Source organism: Temnothorax longispinosus, chromosome 9, assembly GCF_030848805.1.
Source record: "Temnothorax longispinosus isolate EJ_2023e chromosome 9, Tlon_JGU_v1, whole genome shotgun sequence".
In the NCBI taxonomy this organism is placed as follows: domain Eukaryota; kingdom Metazoa; phylum Arthropoda; class Insecta; order Hymenoptera; family Formicidae; genus Temnothorax; species Temnothorax longispinosus.
Genome location: NC_092366.1, coordinates 13,398,317 through 13,418,769, shown reverse-complemented (window position 1 = coordinate 13,418,769; position 20,453 = coordinate 13,398,317). Strand labels below are relative to the sequence as shown.

Below are 20,453 nucleotides of genomic sequence, written 5' to 3'. Positions count from 1 at the left end.
TAAAAAGAACACGTAAAATCTGCGTGTCGAGAAAAATCTCTTTCATTCAGATGAAACGGAAATTAAATTGGACTCATGTTTGAAATACGTATTTTGTAAATAACAACACTGTGTTATCACAAATGTTTATCTTTCAACAAGGTGCTATACAACAAACTGTGTACACGTGACACACACGCTCGATCGTTCCGATGTTCCTGCTGAAAATCGGCAGAAGTCCGCTCATTTTTTGACAAACTCCATCCGACGAAATACCATGTAATATATTAAAACATATTATGTAACATAAACGTGTGTGTATATACTAGGATGCCTTACGAATCTCAATTTACATTGAGACCTCCATACAATTGTTAATTGATAACAAATAAATTTCAAGTTATTTTACATCATTAACTATTAAATGCACAATTGGCTCAAGGGAAAAATAATTAAACGAAGAATTTAATTCCCTTAGAACGTGAAAAAAAGAAAAAATGTACATTTGTGTGATTTGCTCTAATAAATATATATTCATCTCGAAATATATTTACTTAATTATATCGGAGATGATTACGTGTGATCTGCGTAGTAATTTGAAAAAGATGTTCGTTACATTAATAAATGATGTAATTATGCAATAACAAACGATTTTTCTCTTACGAAAAATGGATTACGTAAACGAAAGACGAATAACAATGTATACATACGTATGAACCAAAACATTATGAGAAAGAAGATTCGTGAATACAATATTCATAAGACTACCAATCTGTCTACCTGTTCCGGAGACAAAAATGAAAACTGTCATTCTTGGAATATTCTATTCTTCAAGTCGGTTGAACTGTTCTGACGACATTAAATTCTTAGTTCGAGGTATAGTTTGTGGTAGACCCAAGGGACGGTAATTCTTTTATTACAAAAGTTGTATTTGCAAACTGTTTATGAAATAGTCAGCGAATCTTCGTTACGTCGTTCGTCGTTGAGGTTTCTGTCCTTTAATAACAACTGGCCGGCCTTTTATGAAACCTCGCTTACGCCGTGCATTCTGAAACATCAATGCCCGACCCCCCATAACTTCAACTACGTTTCCTGATCAATCGATGCGTAACGATAAAAACGGCGAAACGATACGAAAAATCGTACGAATAAAAAAAGATAAATCTATTATTCTTTACCTTAAGACTTTACCATAAATGTAATATATGCATACCAACCTTTTTGCTAATATACGAATTCGCACGGCGTGTGATAACTCGCTCGGAAATCGGAATTCTTGGTCTATTAAACTCCGCTGGTTTCTTCACCCTACGAACGTGTTTCGAGATTAATATCAACGCATGACAATAACAGGAAAGTAGTGATACATTTAATTATAAGAGAAACCTATCATAATTCACCTGTAAATCCTGACAAGCCAATGCTCAGTGGTGTAAGCTTCCTCCAGATATGTTAACTGGAAGTTCTTATTGCCTATTTCCGCATTACGAGTACGATCGTAACCGTAAGGCGACCGATAGTCTATTTTAACGTCCCCGAACCGGTAGTAACTCAGCTTGTACATCAGTGAGTTCAGTAGAGTTGGGGAGCCTTCAGAATCGACGCGGAATTCCCCCCTTTCGGTGAAATAATCACTCTCGCGAATGTCCTGGGGATGTTCGCCCTCGGCGATACGGACCATCCATAAGAATTTGTTGATATCGTCACCACTATATCCAATCATCCCGCCAAAAATGATCAACACGTAGTCCACATCCAGGGACGTCATGATCTCGTAAGCAGCACTTTCGTTCGAGCTCATCGCTTTACCGACCAGAGCTATGTGCGAATTATTCCATGTATTATTGTCCACGAGGGTAGTTCTGCAAAAGGGAAATTGACGTAGCAATGTCAAATCGCTTTTACATATATATTAATTTAAATACATATGACCTTATAAGTGTTGTACCTGTTAGCCATACCAGCAATCTGGTATCCGTAATCCCACCAGCTCATGACTCTCGCGTCATTGGCCGTGTTTTGGGCTAACCAATAATAAGCCTCTCGAAAATCGTCCAGTATAGCCCTGCCGCCGTCGTTACTGTAGGATGCCAAAACGATAGATGGACTAGAGTAAGCGTTGCTGGTCACCCACGTGCAGTGCACGGTAAACATCATCAGCAGCATCAGCATGCCGATGAGAACAACGTTACGGAGATTGGGACCTAATCCGTCACCGTTGCCTTTTGACCTCTCGTGCTTCATTCTACGAAGTTTACCGGCTTTATCGTATAACGCTCTGCCGGGACTTCTCTCTCTTTCTTCCTCGCTCTCCTCGTTGCTCTCGCTACCGTTGTTTCCGTCCCTGTCCTCCTCTTTGAAGAACAGTTCCACGAGTCTGCTGACAGCGACACCGGCCAGCATACACACCACCGGAGTCAAGGTCAACATAAGCCTTACCATCACACCAGCGAAATAAACGGCACTTATGGCGTACAGTACGACTGCAAAGAAAATCGAATATTAGTTATCGTTAATGATATTTTATCCCAAGACATATTCCAGGATCGCGAATTCTTACCAAAGACACGTTCATCATTGACGTGTGTAATGCAGTACCAAAGACCGACCGGGAACAATGCGACAAGAACATGCAGATCAAAGAAAAAGCTGAACCAAGTTGTCGGTTGATGTTCCGATACAGACGCTATTATAGGGATATGTATCTTGGCATAACCGGTATCCCACAATGAGTAAAATCTACCGCTCCAGGGGGCGACAACGCCGGCGTACGTTAATACGATCAGAATGAATAGGAGCATAGCAGTTGTTACAGCCACCACACCACCGAAATATTTCATCTCGGACTTAGTAAGTACAGTTCTTAAGTATCTGAAATCAGAGAAACCACGATATGAGTACACTGCAATTGGTGTGTTTCCAAAATGTCTGGGTCAATTCTCATCAATGTAATTTTCGGATGAAAAATATGCTGTACAAACAGACGCAAATTTTTTTCTGTGTTACAAACATCAATAGTTGCAGGATAGTATAAGTAAAATTTTCAAAATTCAAATAACTATGCAAGCATTATTTGATATTGTTCGGCATTGGATATGACAATAAAGTTTGAATTCACAATTAAACTTTATATAATTGTAAGTCTTTTAGTTTGCACTATTTTTACATATTTTGTTAGCAATAGACTTTAATCAAGTCCTTTATTTCTGTTTTATCTTTTATGCTTGTGATTATCAATTTAGACAGAAAGAGGTAATTTTCATCAACCATTGAACTATTTGTGGATGCATTTTTATCCATGTATTGGATGTATTGGAATTTTACTATATATTTATACTTGCAGTTGAGAGTTAAGAAACTAGTGAAATATGTTAATAGTCTAGCAAAATTTTATAAACATTTTAGGAACATGCAGTTGTATCACTACAAATAGATAATGTAGATTAAAATAATGCAAATAATAAGTCAATTAACATTATAGAAACAATACATACCTAAACGCTGCTACAAAGATTATAAGACCGAATACACCACTCGCTGCCATGTGTTCGGAAGTTCTAATCGGCTGAAAACCGACGAACGGTATTTGCATACTCAGTAAAAGTCCAAGAACGTAAAACGTGGTATAACTGGTGAATAACCGATTGCTAAAGCGATTCAGGACCAGTAAGGCAAATACATGGAGTGGAATCAGATTGATAATGAACACGTATCCTCCCCATGCCGATACCATGTAAAAGTAAGACAGGGCAGTTACACTCGCCCAGAAGATCGAGCCGGTCTTGACTGATTTAACCCAAAGATAGTAAGTAATTTGCAATGCGAAGATCGCGATTCCCTCGTTGTCGTAACTGCCGGCTACGGATCTCGAGATGTAGCCAGGTACGATGGCGATAAAACAAGCGGCAAACAAGCCAGCTCCGGCACTCCATATTTCCTTCGTTAATAAATACGTCGATATGGCAGTAAGGCCACTAAAAATTGGAGCTAGGAATACACATATGTCTCTTATATGCACTGGTATGTTCAGAGAGTGCAGTATGTAGTGTATCGATCCAGATGTTATCATGAGTCCAGGATAGACGGTTCCGCCAACAATCCGGCCCAATGGATACCAAGCCCGTTCGTCGAACCAATTTAAAAAATTGTAGAATCCATGCTGCACCATATATGCCGTCGCTCTGTAGTTGAACCTGAATTTGAAATACATTTGTCACATCTCAACCAGATAAAAATTCAGTGTTGTTTAATGTTTCGTTTCTTAAAATGCTATTTATTTTGTCGAAATAAATCAATGTACAGGCAATTGAAGAAACAAGATAGAAGTTAACAAATTATAAATTATTTAATCCATCAATACTTAATTCCCCCACGTTGTTTCCATTTAAGTACGAAATGTCGTCCGTTATCTCGCGCTCTCGTTACATAACGGTAAAATATTACAACGAGAATTTATCATTCCTTCATGGGATACGATAACACTCGGCACGGTTGAACGACCGCGCGCCGGATACCTACCAGGGATCGAATTCGTGTATGATGCTCTCGAAGCGTATGACCGCGAAGAGCCTCGAGGCGAAGCCCGAGATCCAGGCGAGCAGGAGAACGGTGAAGGTGATAAGGGAGCTGAAGCCGGCGTTGTTCATTAGCGTGGAGGACTTCATCTGCTTGATCGTCGACCTTTTGTCGGGGAACATGACCTTCGCGTTGGCCGACGACATGGAGGACGAGGACGATGACGAAGAAGACGGGGGCAATTGCTGCTGCTGTTGCTGTTGCGACAACGACGACTTGTTCGGCAACATGTTTTTCCGTTGCCCCGTGTCCACCACGAGCGTGGATTATTAGACGTACGACACCGTATATATATCCGCGTTATCGATACTCACAACGTGGCGTTCGCCATATGTGCATCAGAACTTGCTCCGCGGTCCCGCGCGCGACACACGTTGCGCGAGTCGTGAACGGCGCGCGACGAATTATCAAATGTCTCGCTACACACCTAAACTCCTAAACCTCTCGAAGGCTAGGACACGTCGAACGCCGGCTACGTGTTAAACATGACTTCCACCGTAGCAGTCGCGGAACGCGGAGCCCGCACCAGAGCGCAGCAGTAGACAGGAAGTCGGTGTGTTCGAAGTTTCGAACATGCGCTACCGGACAAGTCGAAAGGGCCACCTTCGAACTTCGTCCAAACTCCGATTAAACTCCGATTAACTTAATTGTTGATTAAAGGGTTGCCAACGTGACAAAATTGTGGTCGCGTTTAGCCCAAGCCGCTCAGTAGCAGTCTCGCTTCTTCTTCTTTTTTTTATTAGTTGATGGTTCTTGTTCTTGCCTCTTTTCATAGGACAATATGGCGCTCTGTCCACTGCTTGTTTGAGCTCAGTAGCAGTCGATTGGCTCTTACTTGTAGAACCAACCAATCAACGCAGAGTGTTCATCAGTGTTCATAAGACGAACTCAACAGTTGTGTCTGCTGAACGCGCTCAGTGTTTGTTGCCTGGCGATATACCCTGCGTTCGAAAACTTTACTCGGGTGAAGTCGGATGCACACCGTGTTGACCGTGTCATTCTATCTTTGTTATTTACTAAAAGGTGAACAAGGACAGAATGATGCTGGTGTGCATCCGAGTGAAGTTTTCGAACGCAGCCATAATCGACTTAGGGCCAATTTCACCAACCACAGTTAGCTTAACCGATGGTTAAAGTTAGCAGAATTGACCAATAGAAATGAATCCACCCTGCTTTCTATTGGTCAATCCTGCTAACTTTAACCGTCGGTTAAGCTAAGGGCCAATTTCACCAACCACAGTTAGCTTAACCGACGGTTAAAGTTAGCAGGATTGACCAATAGAAATGAATCCACCCTGCTTTCTATTGGTCAATCCTGCTAACTTTAACCGTCGGTTAAGCTAACTGTGGTTGGTGAAATTGGCCCTAACTGTGGTTGGTGAAATTGGCCCTTAAGGGTCGACAGGAGTAACATTACCGACCTCTGTCGGGTTGCTTAGCTGCGAGTCCGTATATTATTTATTATAAATTTTTTAAGAGCCAAAATGGAAAATCCGGCTCTGTACCAGCTTGCGGCTGATCTTACTGATTAAAACGAGCATAAGTTTAATGAGATTCGTTAATTAATTTGGCTAAAATTTGGGACAACTGTTCCTAAGCAGCTTTGCAGCTCTAAGCAAGCCTGAAAAAGCTGCTTAGAAAAGGTTATCCCAAATTTTAGCCAAATTAATTAACGAATCTCATTAAACTTATGCTCGTTTTAATCAATGAGATCAGCCGCAAGCTGGTACAGAGCCGGATTTTCCATTTTGGCTCTTAAAAAATTTATAATAAATAAAATACGGACTCGCAGCTAAGCAACCCGACAGAGGTCGGTAGTGTTACTCCTGTTGTGGGAATTTCCCTGGATGTCTGATTCCAGGACGGATCCACAGTCCGTTGTAGACGTGATTGAGGAGATTGATGGACCACACAGAATTACAGTGAGAAGAATAGGTTTATTGGTTGTAGAATGAACCTTCTCAGTCGAGCGTTGAACAAAATCTAATCTCGCTGGCTCTGCGTGCAGGCAGCAAACTCTTAATAAGAAAAGGCTCTAGATTGCCCCACTATGCGCTAGGGAGACATGGCGGTAGCAATTCCCCACATACTCCCCCCGAGTAACAACGAATAAATGCTACTATTGAATAGCTCGCTTGTAACGCTAAATATAATGCTTAACTTAAACTTTGGTATACATAGCTTCGTGAGGAACATAAATTTTTTAAAAAAATTATTTTAACAGGCAAAGGTAACATGCTTTTTAGGACGTACATAAGTCCTTAGTGCCGGTTGTACATCGACGGACGGATTAATTAGGTCGTCAGGTACAAGGTATGCTGGTTTTATATTTTCTACGGACACGCTGCGCTCGGTGCCGTTTACATCTATGTCGAAAACGCGGTCGGAAACTCGCTTAATAATACGATGCGGTCCTGTGTATGGACGTTCGAGACCTTTTTTAGTACCTCCTACGCGAAGAAAAACATGTGTGCACGATTGTAAGTCTTTGAAATAAAATGCACGTTTTTTGTGTCTGTGTTCTACAGGAACTGGTTTAACTTTACGCATGTATTCGCGAAATTCTTCGATGAATGCGTGCGGATTAGGAGTAAAATCGTCGGGAAGTACAAATTCGCCCGGAATACGCAGGGTTGTTCCATAAACAAATTCCGCGGGCGACGCTCCGGTGTCGAGACGGACGTGAGTGCGTAAACCTAATAATACGGTTGAAAGCACACTTGTCCACTGCTCGTTTGCATGACACATAATTGCAGCTTTAAAGGTTCTGTGCCATCGCTCGATTAAACCGTTTGAGGCAGGATGATACGCTGTAGTGCGAATGCGCTGACAGCGCCGATTAGCTGTAGAAGCGCTGTAAATAATTGCGATTCAAACTGACTGCCTTGGTCGGTAGTTAATGTTTTAGGTGCACCGAAATTCGCGATCCAGTTATCGTAAAATGCTCGCACGATTGTTGTAGCTTCTATATTTTTCAGAGGGACGGCTACAGGCCAACGCGAAAATCTATCGATAAGCGTAAGGCAGTATTTATACCCGTCTGACTCGTACAAGGGACCTACTATATCCATATGCACATGTTCGAAGCGGGCATCTGGTGCGACAAATTTATCTGGAATTGATTGCACGTGCCGAGTGATTTTTGACTGTTGACAATCGATGCAGTTTTTGCACCATTTCGCGATGTCACGATGCATATTAGGCCATACGTAACGTTGGCGAATGACGCGATCTGTGACTTTAGCACTTGGATGAGCTGTGTTATGAAATAAATGAAATACGCGTTTGCGAAGGGATGCCGGTATGTACGGTCGAATGGTTTCTCCGGTCATCTCACAATAAAGCGTGGTGTGAGTTGGGCCCCATTGAATACGTTTCATGGTAAGCGGAAAATCCGGGGTCTCACGAATTACTTGTAGTTCTTCGTCGCGTTCCTGCTCTTCGGCGAGCTCGATTAATTCGATTTCGGTCGGCAAGCGAATGGTTTCAACACGAGAAAGAAAATCGGCGACGACATTGTCGCTACCCGATATATGCTCGATACGCGTGGTAAATTGCGATATGAACGAGAGTTGCCTTTGCTGCCGTGGCGAGGCTTTATCTGAACGTTGTACAAACGCGTAAATGAGCGGTTTGTGGTCTGTAACAATTTTAAAGTCACGACCCTCTAAAAAGTATCGAAAATACTTAGTAGCTTCAAAAATAGCTGTTAATTCGCGATCGTAGGCGCTATATTCATTTGCGCTGGACAAAATTTGCGCGAGAAAAAACCGAGAGGTTTCCACATATTGTCGAGGCGTTGTTCGAGAACCGCTCCCATGGCGTAGTCAGACGCATCGCAAACAAGACGAGTTTCCGCCTCTTCCGCCGGGTGTGCCAGCATTGCTGCGTTGGCTAAATTCTCTTTGCATTTAATATAGGCCTCTTCCGCGATAGGAGTCCATACGATCGATCGTTTATCATTTTTGCGCGAATCACGAAGGTATTCATTTAATGGCGCTTGAATGCTAGCCGCGTTGCGTAATAGCCGATGATAAAAGTTAATACTACCGAGAAATCGGCGCAATTCTAGAATAGTGCGGGGTTTAGGAGAGTTAATAATGGCTTGAACTTTCTCGGAAGATGGTGAGCATCCTTCGCTATTTACAATATAACCGAGAAATTCAATTTCAGATTTGCCAAACTGACATTTTTCGACATTGAGTCGTAAGTTATGTTCTTGTAACCGCTGTAATACTATTCGCAGATGCCTCTCATGCTCCTCCGGCGATGAGGATGCTATGAGAATGTCATCAATAAAAGCGAACACAAATTCCAGATCGCCAAGCGCACAATAAATTTTACGTTGAAAAGTTTGACTGGCGTTTCTAAGGCCATATGTCATGTACATATATTCAAAGAGTCCAAACGGTGTGATAACAGCCGTCTTAGGAATGTCTTCTGGCGCGACCGGAATTTGGTTGAATGCTTGGTGGAGATCGAGCTTAGAAAATACAGTTTTACCACGAAGATTGGAGGAGCAGTCGTTCAAATTCGGGACGGAAAACCTATCCGGTTCGGTCACCGCGTTGAGACCACGATAATCTCCGCAAATTCTCCAGGAACCGTCTTTCTTTTTGACCATGTGAATGGGGCTAGCCCAGGGGCTGCTGGATGGTCTACAAATACCGAGCTCGATCAATCGCTTGAATTCAGCTTTCGCGACTCTCAATTTCTGTGGGCTTAGTCTACGCGGACGCCCAGCGACGGGTGGGCCCGTAGTGACAATGTGATGCATAATATCGTTTTTAATAATTCGAACCGATTGCGTAGGCCCGATGACCTCCGGAAATTCAGCTAATATTTGCGCGAATTTCATAGAAGGGTTGACCATACTAATGGGTGGACTTGAAACTGTCTTGACGACGCCTCGAGTAAACGCGTTATTTATTGGGTCGATAAGCCTGTGATGCTTAAGATCAGGCAAGAGACCGTAGTTTTTTATCAGATCGGCCCCTATAATAGGATACGGTACTGATGCTAAACAAAAATTCCACGTGAGTGGACGTATACCGAGGTGCAAGGTTCGAAATGACTGCCCATAAGTATTAATTGGAGTGTCATTAGCCGCGTATAGTTTAAAATTACTGGGAGTTAACTTATCTGTATTGCCGACTGGCAGCAATGAGATTTCTGCGCCTGTATCAATTAGGAATAATTCCCCAGTGACACGGTCGCGAATTTGAAGGCGTACCGATGAATGTGAGTCTGCTTCATTCGCCTCCACTTTGGCAGACCCGACTATTCCCCCTTCTCGCTTTCTTTGTCATTTGTAATGGCCTTGCACTTCGGCCACGAACACGGGAATTTGTCGGTACCCTTGCATGTGCGCGCCTTATCTCCGAAGGTCTTGTGAGGCCAACAGAGTCTGGATCTGCTTTTAGAACGCGCACGATTATTGCTCGAACCGCTGTCGGTACGTGACCTGCTCGATCGCTTGACTAAAGTCGTGAGAGCTGCGAGTTCGGTAACAAGGCGATCAACCTTGCTTACTAAATCCGATGATTGTGATCTGTTAACGGATGATGTCGATTCTTTAGTGGACGCGGCCGCGCAGTAAGTAGCCTCGCTGGATGTTTCAGCTATCTTGTCGGCCATTTTAGCTAACTTGTCGAGATCAGTACATTCGGAAGTTGCTAAAATTCCGCGCGTGTAAGGAGTAAGGTACTCGAAAAAAATTGTTTTCAAAACCGCGTCGTCGCAACGTTTATCCGGATTTAAATTCCGTAGTCTGCCAAGAATCTGCGATGGTTTACCAGAGGTTAAAACCTGCCCTTTAATTAATTGACGAAGTTGACTTTCGGCTGACGCTGAGAAACTTTCTATTATGCGCGCCTTTAATTTTTCGTACGGTTCATGCTCGTCAGGCTCTGCGATAAGATCTCTGCAACAAGCAATAGCTTCCGCATCCAACGACATAATGACATAATGTGCCTTGGTTTTTTGATCGGTTATACGCGTGGTTTCGAACGTGGCTTCGACTTGAATGAACCATATAACCGGATCTTTGATTAAGAACGGTGGAATCTTTGGAATTCGATACGAATCGACACGCGGAATAGCTACACCGGTTTGCCCCTGTACGTTTTGAAGCGCGGCCCGCATTTGTGCGACCTGCTCGTGCAATTCTTCGATCGTTGGGGACGACATGGTGATAAGTACGCGCTGTGCTGTTCTTAAATTAATCTGTGAGATATTCAGTCGCAACCGGTAATGACGATAATCGCGTCACGTTACACTACGTTATTTCTCTCGGAAAGACAATCGAATCGCGTTATGCTGCGTTCTGCTGTTTTATCGACTTGAACGCGCGAACGATATCGTTGCACGAACAACAACGGACATGCGCGGACTTGCACAGACACGCGCGAACGCAAGAGAATACGAAAATTCTGAATCGCAATGGCGGTGCGCGCAACGCGCCAAACGAATGTTTTTCGACTGTTCCCGAACCGAACCTCCCGGTTGTACCTCGACCCTTGAAGACGATGAATCCTTGGCCGCCGATGACGATGTCCTCGTGTGCGCCCACGGCTGCTGGCCCCGCCGATGCGACGGTCTCGATGCGGCGTGTGCGCGGCGGATGGCCACGTGGCTGCGTGGCGACGTTCTCTGCAGCGGTGCAGTCCTCAGGTGCTGGGTGGCCACGTCTCGTTCGTGGCGGCTGTCCCAGCGGCGATGCGGCGTCCCGGTGCTCGTTAATGGCCACTTGTCTGCGTGGCGACGTCCTCTGCAGCGGTGTAGTATGTACGTGCTGACGAGTACCGCGCGCTGTACTGCGTGCCGGCGCCTGTTTTCGATAATATCGCCGAAAACTCGAGGAAACGCTCGTTATTGCCAATACCTGGCCGAGCTCGCCTTGTTTTTGCTGTCGAAGGCGTCCAGGTTCTTCTCTGCTCGCTGTGCGGTAACCGCCCATCGGCTGCCGGTGGAATTCGGCTATCTCCTTCTCGAGGATCACGTCGGGGTCACCAATGTGGGAATTTCCCTGGATGTCTGATTCCAGGACGGATCCACAGTCCGTTGTAGACGTGATTGAGGAGATTGATGGACCACACAGAATTACAGTGAGAAGAATAGGTTTATTGGTTGTAGAATGAACCTTCTCAGTCGAGCGTTGAACAAAATCTAATCTCGCTGGCTCTGCGTGCAGGCAGCAAACTCTTAATAAGAAAAGGCTCTAGATTGCCCCACTATGCGCTAGGGAGACATGGCGGTAGCAATTCCCCACACTGTCGACCCTTAACCTAATTTTTCGTTACATATCTTTTTTTATATAAAAAAAATAGAAGCTGTGTGCGAGCGTGAATCGGACAGCAGCCTAAATTGTTTTGAAATCAATGCATTGTTGTTGCAGAACATAATCATAATAGAGGAGGGCCATTTTTAAGAAGAAGAAGTAGAAGAAGTAACACACACACAGGAATGCATATATCATAAATAATAATATATTATAAATAAAATACATTGAGAGACTCAAATGTTCTCCAGTAAGGCCAGGTTAATAAAACGCACAGGGAAGAATCCTATTGGGCGTTATGATTTTTTAAAGCTATTGGCCACTGAATATAATACAACGTCGTCTAAAGGTAAAAAGATTAACGCTGTTTAGCATCTCGCTTACAAAAAGATGTTCTATCAGTAAAATATATTACATTTCTCGCATGTTCAATAACAATAAATCGTGTTTCAAATCATTAGACGCGCAGGAGCAAGTACTGGCAAACTTAGCGAACTTTGCCTATGACCCTGTAAACTACGGATACATAAGGCAGCTAAAAGTAATCGATATATTTCTCAACGCCTTGTCCGAAAGCAATCCAAAGTTGGTACGTTTCGGCGTCGCTGGTCTCTGCAATTTATGTTTAGGTAAGCATATTTATAATACAGATAAAGAGTCACGTAATATTTGCTGCATTATACGTAATACTGTTCTTTCAGATGCAATAAATAAGATATACATCCTGCGTAATCGAGGTGTCGAGTTAGTATCATCGTTACTTTTTTCTGAAGATGAGGAAATCTTGCTCACAACAATTACTACCTTGATGTTCTTGGTCACATCTGAGTCGGTAGAGGAGATAACATCGCCCAAAATAATTAAACGCATGCAGGAACTTTCGGATGTGTCATATGAACACACGCGTGTTAAAAACATGGCAACTTTGTTCCTGGACGACTATTGTAAAGTGAATGACGCGGAGAAAGCGAAGAGAGAACTATAATTAGCCTGTTTGTGAAAAGTAAATAAATCTACTTTATTAAATAGTTAAATCTAATGCTCCTTATTTATAATTAAGCGCTTTATTCTATAAATTGATAAATATTTGTAACTTGCATGTGTAAGAGATAACATCATGAAGCTAATTCGATTCTTTGCCGGGTTTCTCAAAAACCACTCTGTAAGAACTTCCAAAATAAGATCGTTTGCCGATACAACAATGAACAATCTGAGAGAGGGAGACCAAGTGTCAGTTTTAAAAGTGATAACAAATGACGACATACTTAAGTTTGCTGAATTGACAGGCGATCATAATCCAATACACACTGAATCAGCAAGAAATATTGCGCATGGTGCTTTGCTTAACGGCCTAGTGTCAGGCTTAATTGGTACAAAGTTACCTGGTGCAGGTACCATAGTTATTGAACAAAATCTCACGTTTCCTAAACCGTGTTATGCTGGCGATACTGTAGAAGTCATAGTAAAAATTACATCGGTGAGAAAAATCATTAAATGTGCGTACATGTGTATTGCTAATGGAGATAGAATAGTATTAGAAGGAGAAGCAAAACTTATGAGAAAGATATTGTAATATACTTACATATAATATTGTATCTATAATATTTTATTATTTACATACTGTAAAAATATTTAATATTTAGTATATAGAATTATGAAAATAAAAATTTAATAAAACAATAAAATTTTTCTGTTTCAAGATGTGTATGTATAGATACTTCTCTATTGATCTCTTGATAATTGTAGAAAATAGATATTTATATGTAGAGTTTACAATTATTCTTTAAAAGTTCTCTCTTTACAATCGTATCTGAATATCATCGAAATTTAAGTTAAATATTGGCTGTTGCAAATGCACATGGTATATCTCGATCATAAATACAAACAATTAAAATGGAACTCTTACTAAAATCTGAGGTTTTGCTTAGCAAGCATTCCAAATGTGGCCCATGGAAGCATTGCGACACAATATAACTTTAAAGATTTAAAGCATCGGCCGTACATTCGAGTGGAGTTTTGTGAGGTGATAGGTAATACAGTGAAGTTCTGCAGAAAGAAATCTGCAGTGAGTATAAGTCAATTTAATTTAATTATTGACAAATGATTACGGATATTTCTCAGAAAAAGGTATGCTCCTCTTTTTATCTCTTTAATTATTTTTTGGAATCATTTAATATAAATTAATCTGGCTAATATATATACTACGTTTACGCGAGCGTTACTTCTGTAGTAACTTACGATAATTCACTCGTTTACGCGGAGTAAATTATCGTAAGTTACTACAAAATCCCGTTTACGCGAAGGAAAATTCCGTTTACGCGAAGGAATTATCGTAAGTTATTTACTACAGAAGTAACGCTCGTGTAAACGTAGTAATAGTTAAGATTGAACAGAAAGCGATGTTAATAATAACAGCAGCTTAAATTCCAGGTCAAAATGTATTTAACATTAGTGATGGCTCTTTGCATATCGTATTCTTATGCAGAAAGTAATAGTACTGTTACAAGTACTATTAAGCCACAATATAAGTCCTCAAATACAAAAGAACAGCCAACCGGCTGCGTCTGTGCCGTATTCTTAAGCGGACAATTCAAAAAAGGCAGCAAGGAGCAACCTAAAGGATATCCTGCACTTCTCCATGAACATCCCGATCCGCTTCCATGTAATACTGTTGGGAACAAACTTTGCGTCAACAAATGTCTCGATGCTGTGAGTTTTTAAATTTTTATTCTCGTAAGGAATATTATATATTTTTTTTCATGATATTTTTAAGCTGGAATACTTGTTAATAACGAAAGATTAAAATATTTCACAGATAGTGAAACATTTACCAAATAGTCCAGCAATTCTCTGTGCTTCTATAGATCGTGATTGTCACAAAGAAAGGGTGAGCATATACACACTCACATATAACATACACATATAAATTAATATTTATTATATCTTTATTTGAAATTGTTATAAAAACAGAATTATTTCGTGTAGTGAAACCATACGATATTTCTTTGCAGGCTTATCTCTTTATCAAGAATTGCAAAGATGAGTGGACGAATACGAATCTGTCAGCCGGTAGAGAATATTGCTGTAAAGATGGCACGCCATATAAGTGTTGATTAACGTATATTTATAGGATAGCATCTCTGTAAGACAACTTATAGTTTGTAACTTTGGCAATTCTAATAGCAATTTCTAATAAATGCATTAACTTGACGCCCATAGTACTTTGAATATCCCACCGCTTGTCTAAATATAGCTTGTAGATCATCAGATACGCTCTACAAAGACACGCAGGAATTCAGCACGAATATCTCAAACCACCCTTCTATATTTAGACTTCGAGGTGTGAGAATTTTGTAACGCGTCAGAGTTTGGCAATTCATAAAACTATCGGAGTAACTGTTAAGGCATATCCCGAACCTCCACTTTACTAGGTCTTCACTAGGTCAAGTTCAAGCGTAACCTCGGGAACTTCAATCGGACTACAATGTCAGCTTTAAATTACACAATCATACTGTTTATCGTTGCAATTTTACGACCGCGCAAAGTTTGGTCGACTACCTGTGAATATATTAAAACCAATCGGTGTCATACAGTCATAAGCACAAAGATGCGCCACGTTTTATAGAGACTAGCAAAGACGCGTGATACACGCGCACGATAGAGAAACAATACGAGAGATTCCGTGGTGGCCGAATACGCAAAATGTGCGCACGAGTTCTGACGTGTCCGCTGTGCTCGCAACCCGGATTCTTGACGCTTGACGCGTTACGAGCCGGACTTGTAAGTGTAGCGACTCGACCCCTCATATGTCCCGTCTGTAATGAGGTACTGTTAGGGATAGATAAATTAACTATACATCTATTTGGTCACACAATCAATCTGAGCAGCGGTACAGCAGAACCGTCTAAATTTGCGGATGTTGCTGCCGCCGATGGGCATCTGGTCGCCGTCCATAACGCGCACAACGTTGTTCAACAGGACTGGGATACATTGAAGCAATTAGGCAAAGCTGTAAGTGGCAACAACAGAACTTGCATAGAGCCGTCAGATTCTGGTGTGTCGAATGTAAGGAACGATGTCTCTGTTGTAAACTCCCAGCCTAAAACGCAAAGCCAAAATTCATCGATGAGAGGCGCGAGTCAATCAGATTACAGTCGTAACGTGAACATCCTTCCGCAATCAGACGGGAATCACAACGCAGCCCAGAGAACGACCGCAAATCTGCAACAAGGAACATCGAAAAAAAATTGTGCGACGCAATATTTTTGTAACGACAATATCAAACACTTGAACGTACCCCAGGAAGCTATACAGGCGGAGAAAACGGCTATATCGGATTTAATTATTGCGACAAAGGTGACAGGGACTGTAGATGCCAACGTCTATCGAGATATTGGAAGGGAATGCATCGAATCGAACAGAGGCCAATGTGTCATAAAGGAAAGACTGATGATAAGAGATTTACTTGAGGAAGAACGTGACCCTAATTTCCAACCAGTCCAGAATGTAATGGCAAATGTTTGCGCGAAAGAGCCACCAGAGGAGCACAATGGTACGGAGAACTTGCCTGATACGAGGAAAACAAATGTCGGGGATCAAAATAAAAATTTAGACCACAGGCAAATAGTGCCTCACACGCAACCAAGTACCAGAGCCTTCCGTACGATAGCGCCGAAAGAAAAAACGGAAAGATGTAACGTATGCGGTTTTCACTTTCCTGACACCAACATCTTGGCTTTGCACAAACAATTAGTGCACGAACAGGACTCGAGCAATAACTTAGAGAAAGTTCCTAAGAATTATTCTTGCCATCTGTGCTCCAAGGTATTTAAAATGCGAGGCAGTTTAATGGTGCATATGAGAGTGGCGCATATCGGACATAATTTAGGCAAGTGATTATTACACGTAAATAATTAATTCGATATAATACGTAATTATATATATATATATATATATATATATATATATATATATAACTATGTGTGTGTGTGTGTGTGTGTGTGTGTGTGTGTGTGTGTGTGTGTGTGTGTATATATATACACACACACACACATAGTTTAATAATTCAATGCGTAAACAAAAGTTTTTTCACGCGTGACAGGTTCTTTTTCTAAAGACGACCAAATTGAAGTCGCATGCCCAGGCGACGCTGGATACACGTGTCCCACATGCGGAAAGAAATTCAAGAAAGTAAGGATATTTCCGAGCGTTTTGTTTATAATATTTGTTACAAATGGTACCTCTCAACAATTTATTAATTTTCCTCTCGCTTTCGTTTCAGGAGCAACATGTGATACAACATTTGAAGACCCACGAGGGCAAACAGTGGGAGTGCGACACTTGCAGTAAGATGTTCACGACCAAGTATTTTCTGAAGAAGCACAAACGGCTGCACTCGGGAGAGATGCCGTACAAGTGTAAAATATGCGACAAGAGCTTCACCTTCCAGCAATCGTATCATAAACACAGACTTTATCACAAGGATGATAAGCCGCACACCTGCACGACTTGCGGTAGATCGTTCAAAGAACTCTCTACGCTACACAATCACGAGAGGATTCACACCGGGGAGAAGCCGTTCGCATGCGAGACATGTGGTACGTTTGCGAAAAGAACGAACGTTAAAGACGAGCCGACGCAGAATTAACCATGAATAATCGTTTGGGATTGACTAACAGTTAACATAAATTATTTTGTTTGCGTAGTGTCTGTAATATTATGGTGTGCCGTGCATGGCTTACTTAAAAGCAGGTAATTCTCACAAGATAATTTTACGCCGGGCATTTTATCTTGTAAATGTGCTGCAAGCCACACGACAGTGATAAATAATAATCCTCCTACAACTGCCGTACTAATTCTTCCGTAGGAAAATGTTTCCGTCAGCGTGTTTCGTACTTAGTCCATCGTCGAATTCACACAGGAGTGATGCCTTATAAATGCACAATGTGTGGCAAAAGCTTCCGATACAAGGTACAAAGTGTTTCATCAAGTGTTTCCAGACGTTACGTTCTTGTCTTCTAATAGCTCTCACACGCAATTCATGCTTATAGGTGAGTCAAAGAACTCATAAATGCCCCGTGCAAACATCGGGTAGTGCTCAGCAATTGATACCAGATACCCGGGAGGCTGAGAACGGAACAGTCGGGTCGCAGACCGTCGACATCCTGCAAGAAAGTCAATCGATGACGAACACCGCCGACAACGAGGAAAACAAATTCGTGTTGATAATAAACGTGCAGGGACAACATGTTTTAGCACTGCAATCGGAAATAAATAACATGTCTTCCGAAAGAAAGGAACAAGGCATTGAATTTAGAGATGCTGGTAATAGTAACGAGGATTCGAAGAGCAAGACGTGGGATACTAATGATCTCAATAGCGTTGGACTCGAGGAGTCGGCGGAATCGATTGAGAGGGTGCAATCGCATAACGAAAAGATAGACGCGAAAAGCACGAACGATTTCTTTTCCATGGTGATGTCGCCCCTCGAAAGCAGCATGTCGTCTCCGACGTTCGAGATGGAGCACTTGAGAGTATCATCGCCTAAGCGTAAAGAGGATCCGATAGATTCTTATACAGACTTCCCGCAGGTCTCTGACAGCGTGCAAATAAATCTAACAGAGCCAGGTATGGAGCAAGGCTTCAATCATAATAAGGATGTCGCCGATTCTTTACAAACCATAAATGAAGAATCACTGAAGGAACTACTGTACGGTATGGATAGAAAATGAAGTAAACACGATACTTATAACGCGATAGTACAAACTAACGATGCATTAGCATCCGTCCTAGATAAATATATAGATAATTTGTTCAGAGATATTTATTCCAAGTATAAAACTTATGTAACTGTAGTTACTTGATCACCATCTTTATACAGAGTGTATGGAAAGGTATAAGGTCAACCAACTAGGAGGTGAACTAGTCCTGATCGTTTAACGGTGTTTCTCTTGATTTGATTGCAGATGTAAAATCTTATAACATATACTCTATGTATAAAGTTCTGTATTTACTAAACCATATAATGAATATAACAAAAGTTTATATTATAGGTATTATATGTATTCTCAAGCTCCTCTCTTTCACCTCTTAATTGGTTGACCTTACCTTTCCATACACCCATATCGACGGTGTAGACAAAATAATTGTATATAATTTATTAGTCTTGAAAATAACTAAATAACAGCGAATTTAGCAGATATACATTGATTTCTAAATTAAAAAGACTGCTATACATGACAATATCTAAGTGCAAGAGCACAAGTACAAGCGCTTTGATGGATAAAATGTCCAATAGACATTAACTCAGATAGCACGCTGGTGATATTTAATCGTCATTTTGGCGTAAAAAAATGTCATTTTTTGGGAAGCTGAAGATGCGATAATATCACCTCAATACACATTGGGTATTCCAAAGAGTATTCTGTCAAGACATAATGACTTTGGTCATTAAAGTAAAAGCGTAAAATTCATTAATAGTGCATATATTTACTATAAACGCATACGAGAGTATTCGAGTCACGTAACATCCTTAATTTACGCGTACTCATCGCAAATTCAAGACGCTGACATGGTGAGAATAATTTCGAAATACTAAATTATACAAACGAATAATAAAACGATGTTTTTCGAAACTTCTACGCACAATAGAGCACATATTAGGAATACGAATAAATATTAAATATTAAGAATCGGAATTAGAAATAATAATTAAACGTAAAGGCGCACAATGAAAAATATAAGGAACAAGGAACAGATATTAGCGATTAGAAAAATCAGAGAGAGGAATAAAGCTGGGGTGTAGCAATAGTTGCTTTCCATTTACACTCAAGTGATCTGAGTCACTCAGTTATGTGAGTATTTTATACTTAGGTAAGATGTCATTTTGTATTTACCTGCTTATTTTGGTGACAAAGCTATCGCATAATAATCGAGATAATATAATACATGTCCACAGCCTCACTTTTAATGTTCGAGTCTATTAGATTCATTAAAGCACATGGTCTCGATTATGGATAGAAACTCAGTTGAATCTCACTTGCCAGCATGCAAAAAGAACGTGCATTTAACTGAGTTATGACGTCACAAGTGAGAATTATCTGAGTTTTTATGTAAATGGAAAGCATCTAATTAAAATACACGGCTTCTGATAGGTTAAAAATCTATTCCCTGTGTTATTCCCTATTTCTATTGTCTGTATTTTTCATCGTGCATCCAACTTTATTCTTGATTCTTTAGCCCTAATCGCTAATATCTGTTCCTTATATTTTTCATTGTGCCTTAACGCAAATGGAAAAGAATAAAATTTAAGATTATATAAATATAGGAATATTCCTACATTTATATATCTTAATATTTTTCCTATATTTATATATTTTAATATTGTAATATTTGATATTTATTCTTATTCCTAATATGTGCTCTATTGTGTGCAGGGCCTTACCTCGCGAGAGAGCCTTAATTCTCGAAAAATATCGCATACGATATATGTTATATCACACTTTGCAACCAATAGCACACTTGCAAAGTGTGATTTTGTAGTGACATTAATAAAATATCGTATGCGATAATGTTCGAGAATCAGACTTCAGAAAGTCCCTTCAATAACAAATTACGAAAT

General features: G+C 40.9%; 6 protein-coding genes and 1 long non-coding RNA gene across 13 annotated transcripts in view; 3 read left to right on the top strand and 4 right to left on the bottom strand.

The window, feature by feature from the left end:
• The window catches only part of LOC139819709 (uncharacterized), a 93,107-nt gene that overhangs the window by 14,229 nt on the left and 58,425 nt on the right, over positions 1–20,453 (bottom strand). The window lies entirely within an intron of this gene.
• Stt3b (catalytic subunit 3B of the oligosaccharyltransferase complex) lies at positions 86–5,089 on the bottom strand. Of its 4 annotated transcripts, none has more exons than XM_071789283.1 (7): positions 4,498–5,089; positions 3,474–4,172; positions 2,540–2,850; positions 1,928–2,462; positions 1,380–1,841; positions 1,197–1,287; positions 86–1,071 (listed from the first exon to the last, which is right to left on the bottom strand). In XM_071789283.1, the coding sequence occupies exons 1-7, from the start codon at positions 4,782–4,784 to the stop codon at positions 1,063–1,065; spliced, it is 2,394 nt and encodes a 797-aa protein (XP_071645384.1). In that variant the 5' UTR covers positions 4,785–5,089; the 3' UTR covers positions 86–1,062. The 4 variants fall into 4 exon arrangements, with proteins under 4 accessions (XP_071645384.1, XP_071645382.1, XP_071645383.1 ...); XM_071789281.1 differs by having other exon boundaries at positions 86–1,062; XM_071789282.1 differs by having other exon boundaries at positions 86–1,056.
• On the bottom strand, positions 9,835–10,743 carry LOC139818530 (uncharacterized). Its single transcript, XM_071787262.1, has one exon. It carries the CDS (start codon positions 10,741–10,743, stop codon positions 9,835–9,837), a length of 909 nt encoding a protein of 302 aa, XP_071643363.1.
• LOC139819395 (armadillo repeat-containing protein 7-like) lies at positions 10,012–12,861 on the top strand. 2 transcript variants are annotated; one of them, XM_071788704.1, is made up of 4 exons: positions 10,012–10,149; positions 11,951–12,182; positions 12,295–12,462; positions 12,535–12,861. In XM_071788704.1, the coding sequence occupies exons 2-4, from the start codon at positions 12,074–12,076 to the stop codon at positions 12,816–12,818; spliced, it is 561 nt and encodes a 186-aa protein (XP_071644805.1). In that variant the 5' UTR covers positions 10,012–10,149; positions 11,951–12,073; the 3' UTR covers positions 12,819–12,861. The 2 variants fall into 2 exon arrangements, with proteins under 2 accessions (XP_071644805.1, XP_071644804.1); XM_071788703.1 differs by lacking the exon at positions 10,012–10,149 and adding an exon at positions 11,518–11,660.
• On the top strand, positions 12,708–15,043 carry LOC139819398 (follicle cell protein 3C-1-like). Of its 3 annotated transcripts, none has more exons than XM_071788709.1 (4): positions 12,708–12,836; positions 14,264–14,542; positions 14,649–14,720; positions 14,845–15,043. In XM_071788709.1, the coding sequence occupies exons 2-4, from the start codon at positions 14,270–14,272 to the stop codon at positions 14,944–14,946; spliced, it is 447 nt and encodes a 148-aa protein (XP_071644810.1). In that variant the 5' UTR covers positions 12,708–12,836; positions 14,264–14,269; the 3' UTR covers positions 14,947–15,043. The 3 variants fall into 3 exon arrangements, with proteins under 3 accessions (XP_071644810.1, XP_071644808.1, XP_071644809.1); XM_071788707.1 differs by lacking the exon at positions 12,708–12,836 and adding an exon at positions 13,823–13,960 and having other exon boundaries at positions 14,252–14,542; XM_071788708.1 differs by lacking the exon at positions 12,708–12,836 and adding an exon at positions 13,825–13,960.
• On the bottom strand, positions 14,749–20,231 carry LOC139819399 (uncharacterized). The gene is made up of 2 exons (XR_011733710.1): positions 19,729–20,231; positions 14,749–16,054 (listed from the first exon to the last, which is right to left on the bottom strand). It is a non-coding gene; the product is annotated as an uncharacterized lncRNA (long non-coding RNA).
• LOC139819393 (uncharacterized) lies at positions 15,536–19,034 on the top strand. The gene is made up of 5 exons (XM_071788697.1): positions 15,536–16,721; positions 16,935–17,023; positions 17,115–17,430; positions 17,700–17,803; positions 17,884–19,034. Exons 1-5 carry the CDS (start codon positions 15,536–15,538, stop codon positions 18,562–18,564), a joined length of 2,376 nt encoding a protein of 791 aa, XP_071644798.1. The 3' UTR covers positions 18,565–19,034.

What these genes read in the sequence shown, in the direction of transcription:
- Stt3b (XM_071789280.1), bottom strand. Translation starts at nt 4,784, where the DNA reads ATGTTGCCGAACAAGTCGTCGTTGTCGCAACAGCAACAGCAGCAGCAA. An exon ending in ATCTTTGTAGCAGCGTTTAG is followed by an intron (nt 2,851 to 3,473) that starts GTATGTATTGTT and finishes CTCTGATTTCAG; the next exon opens with ATACTTAAGAACTGTACTTA. An exon ending in TGGCTTGTCAGGATTTACAG is followed by an intron (nt 1,288 to 1,379) that starts GTGAATTATGAT and finishes ACACGTTCGTAG; the next exon opens with GGTGAAGAAACCAGCGGAGT.
- LOC139818530 (XM_071787262.1), bottom strand. Translation starts at nt 10,743, where the DNA reads ATGTCGTCCCCAACGATCGAAGAATTGCACGAGCAGGTCGCACAAATG.
- LOC139819395 (XM_071788704.1), top strand. Translation starts at nt 12,074, where the DNA reads ATGTTCTCCAGTAAGGCCAGGTTAATAAAACGCACAGGGAAGAATCCT. An exon ending in TAATACAACGTCGTCTAAAG is followed by an intron (nt 12,183 to 12,294) that starts GTAAAAAGATTA and finishes TCAAATCATTAG; the next exon opens with ACGCGCAGGAGCAAGTACTG. An exon ending in TCTCTGCAATTTATGTTTAG is followed by an intron (nt 12,463 to 12,534) that starts GTAAGCATATTT and finishes CTGTTCTTTCAG; the next exon opens with ATGCAATAAATAAGATATAC.
- LOC139819398 (XM_071788707.1), top strand. Translation starts at nt 13,934, where the DNA reads ATGATTACGGATATTTCTCAGAAAAAG. An exon ending in CGGATATTTCTCAGAAAAAG is followed by an intron (nt 13,961 to 14,251) that starts GTATGCTCCTCT and finishes TAATAACAGCAG; the next exon opens with CTTAAATTCCAGGTCAAAAT. An exon ending in GTGATTGTCACAAAGAAAGG is followed by an intron (nt 14,721 to 14,844) that starts GTGAGCATATAC and finishes ATTTCTTTGCAG; the next exon opens with GCTTATCTCTTTATCAAGAA.
- LOC139819393 (XM_071788697.1), top strand. Translation starts at nt 15,536, where the DNA reads ATGTGCGCACGAGTTCTGACGTGTCCGCTGTGCTCGCAACCCGGATTC. An exon ending in GTTCGCATGCGAGACATGTG is followed by an intron (nt 17,431 to 17,699) that starts GTACGTTTGCGA and finishes ATTCTTCCGTAG; the next exon opens with GAAAATGTTTCCGTCAGCGT. An exon ending in GCAAAAGCTTCCGATACAAG is followed by an intron (nt 17,804 to 17,883) that starts GTACAAAGTGTT and finishes TCATGCTTATAG; the next exon opens with GTGAGTCAAAGAACTCATAA.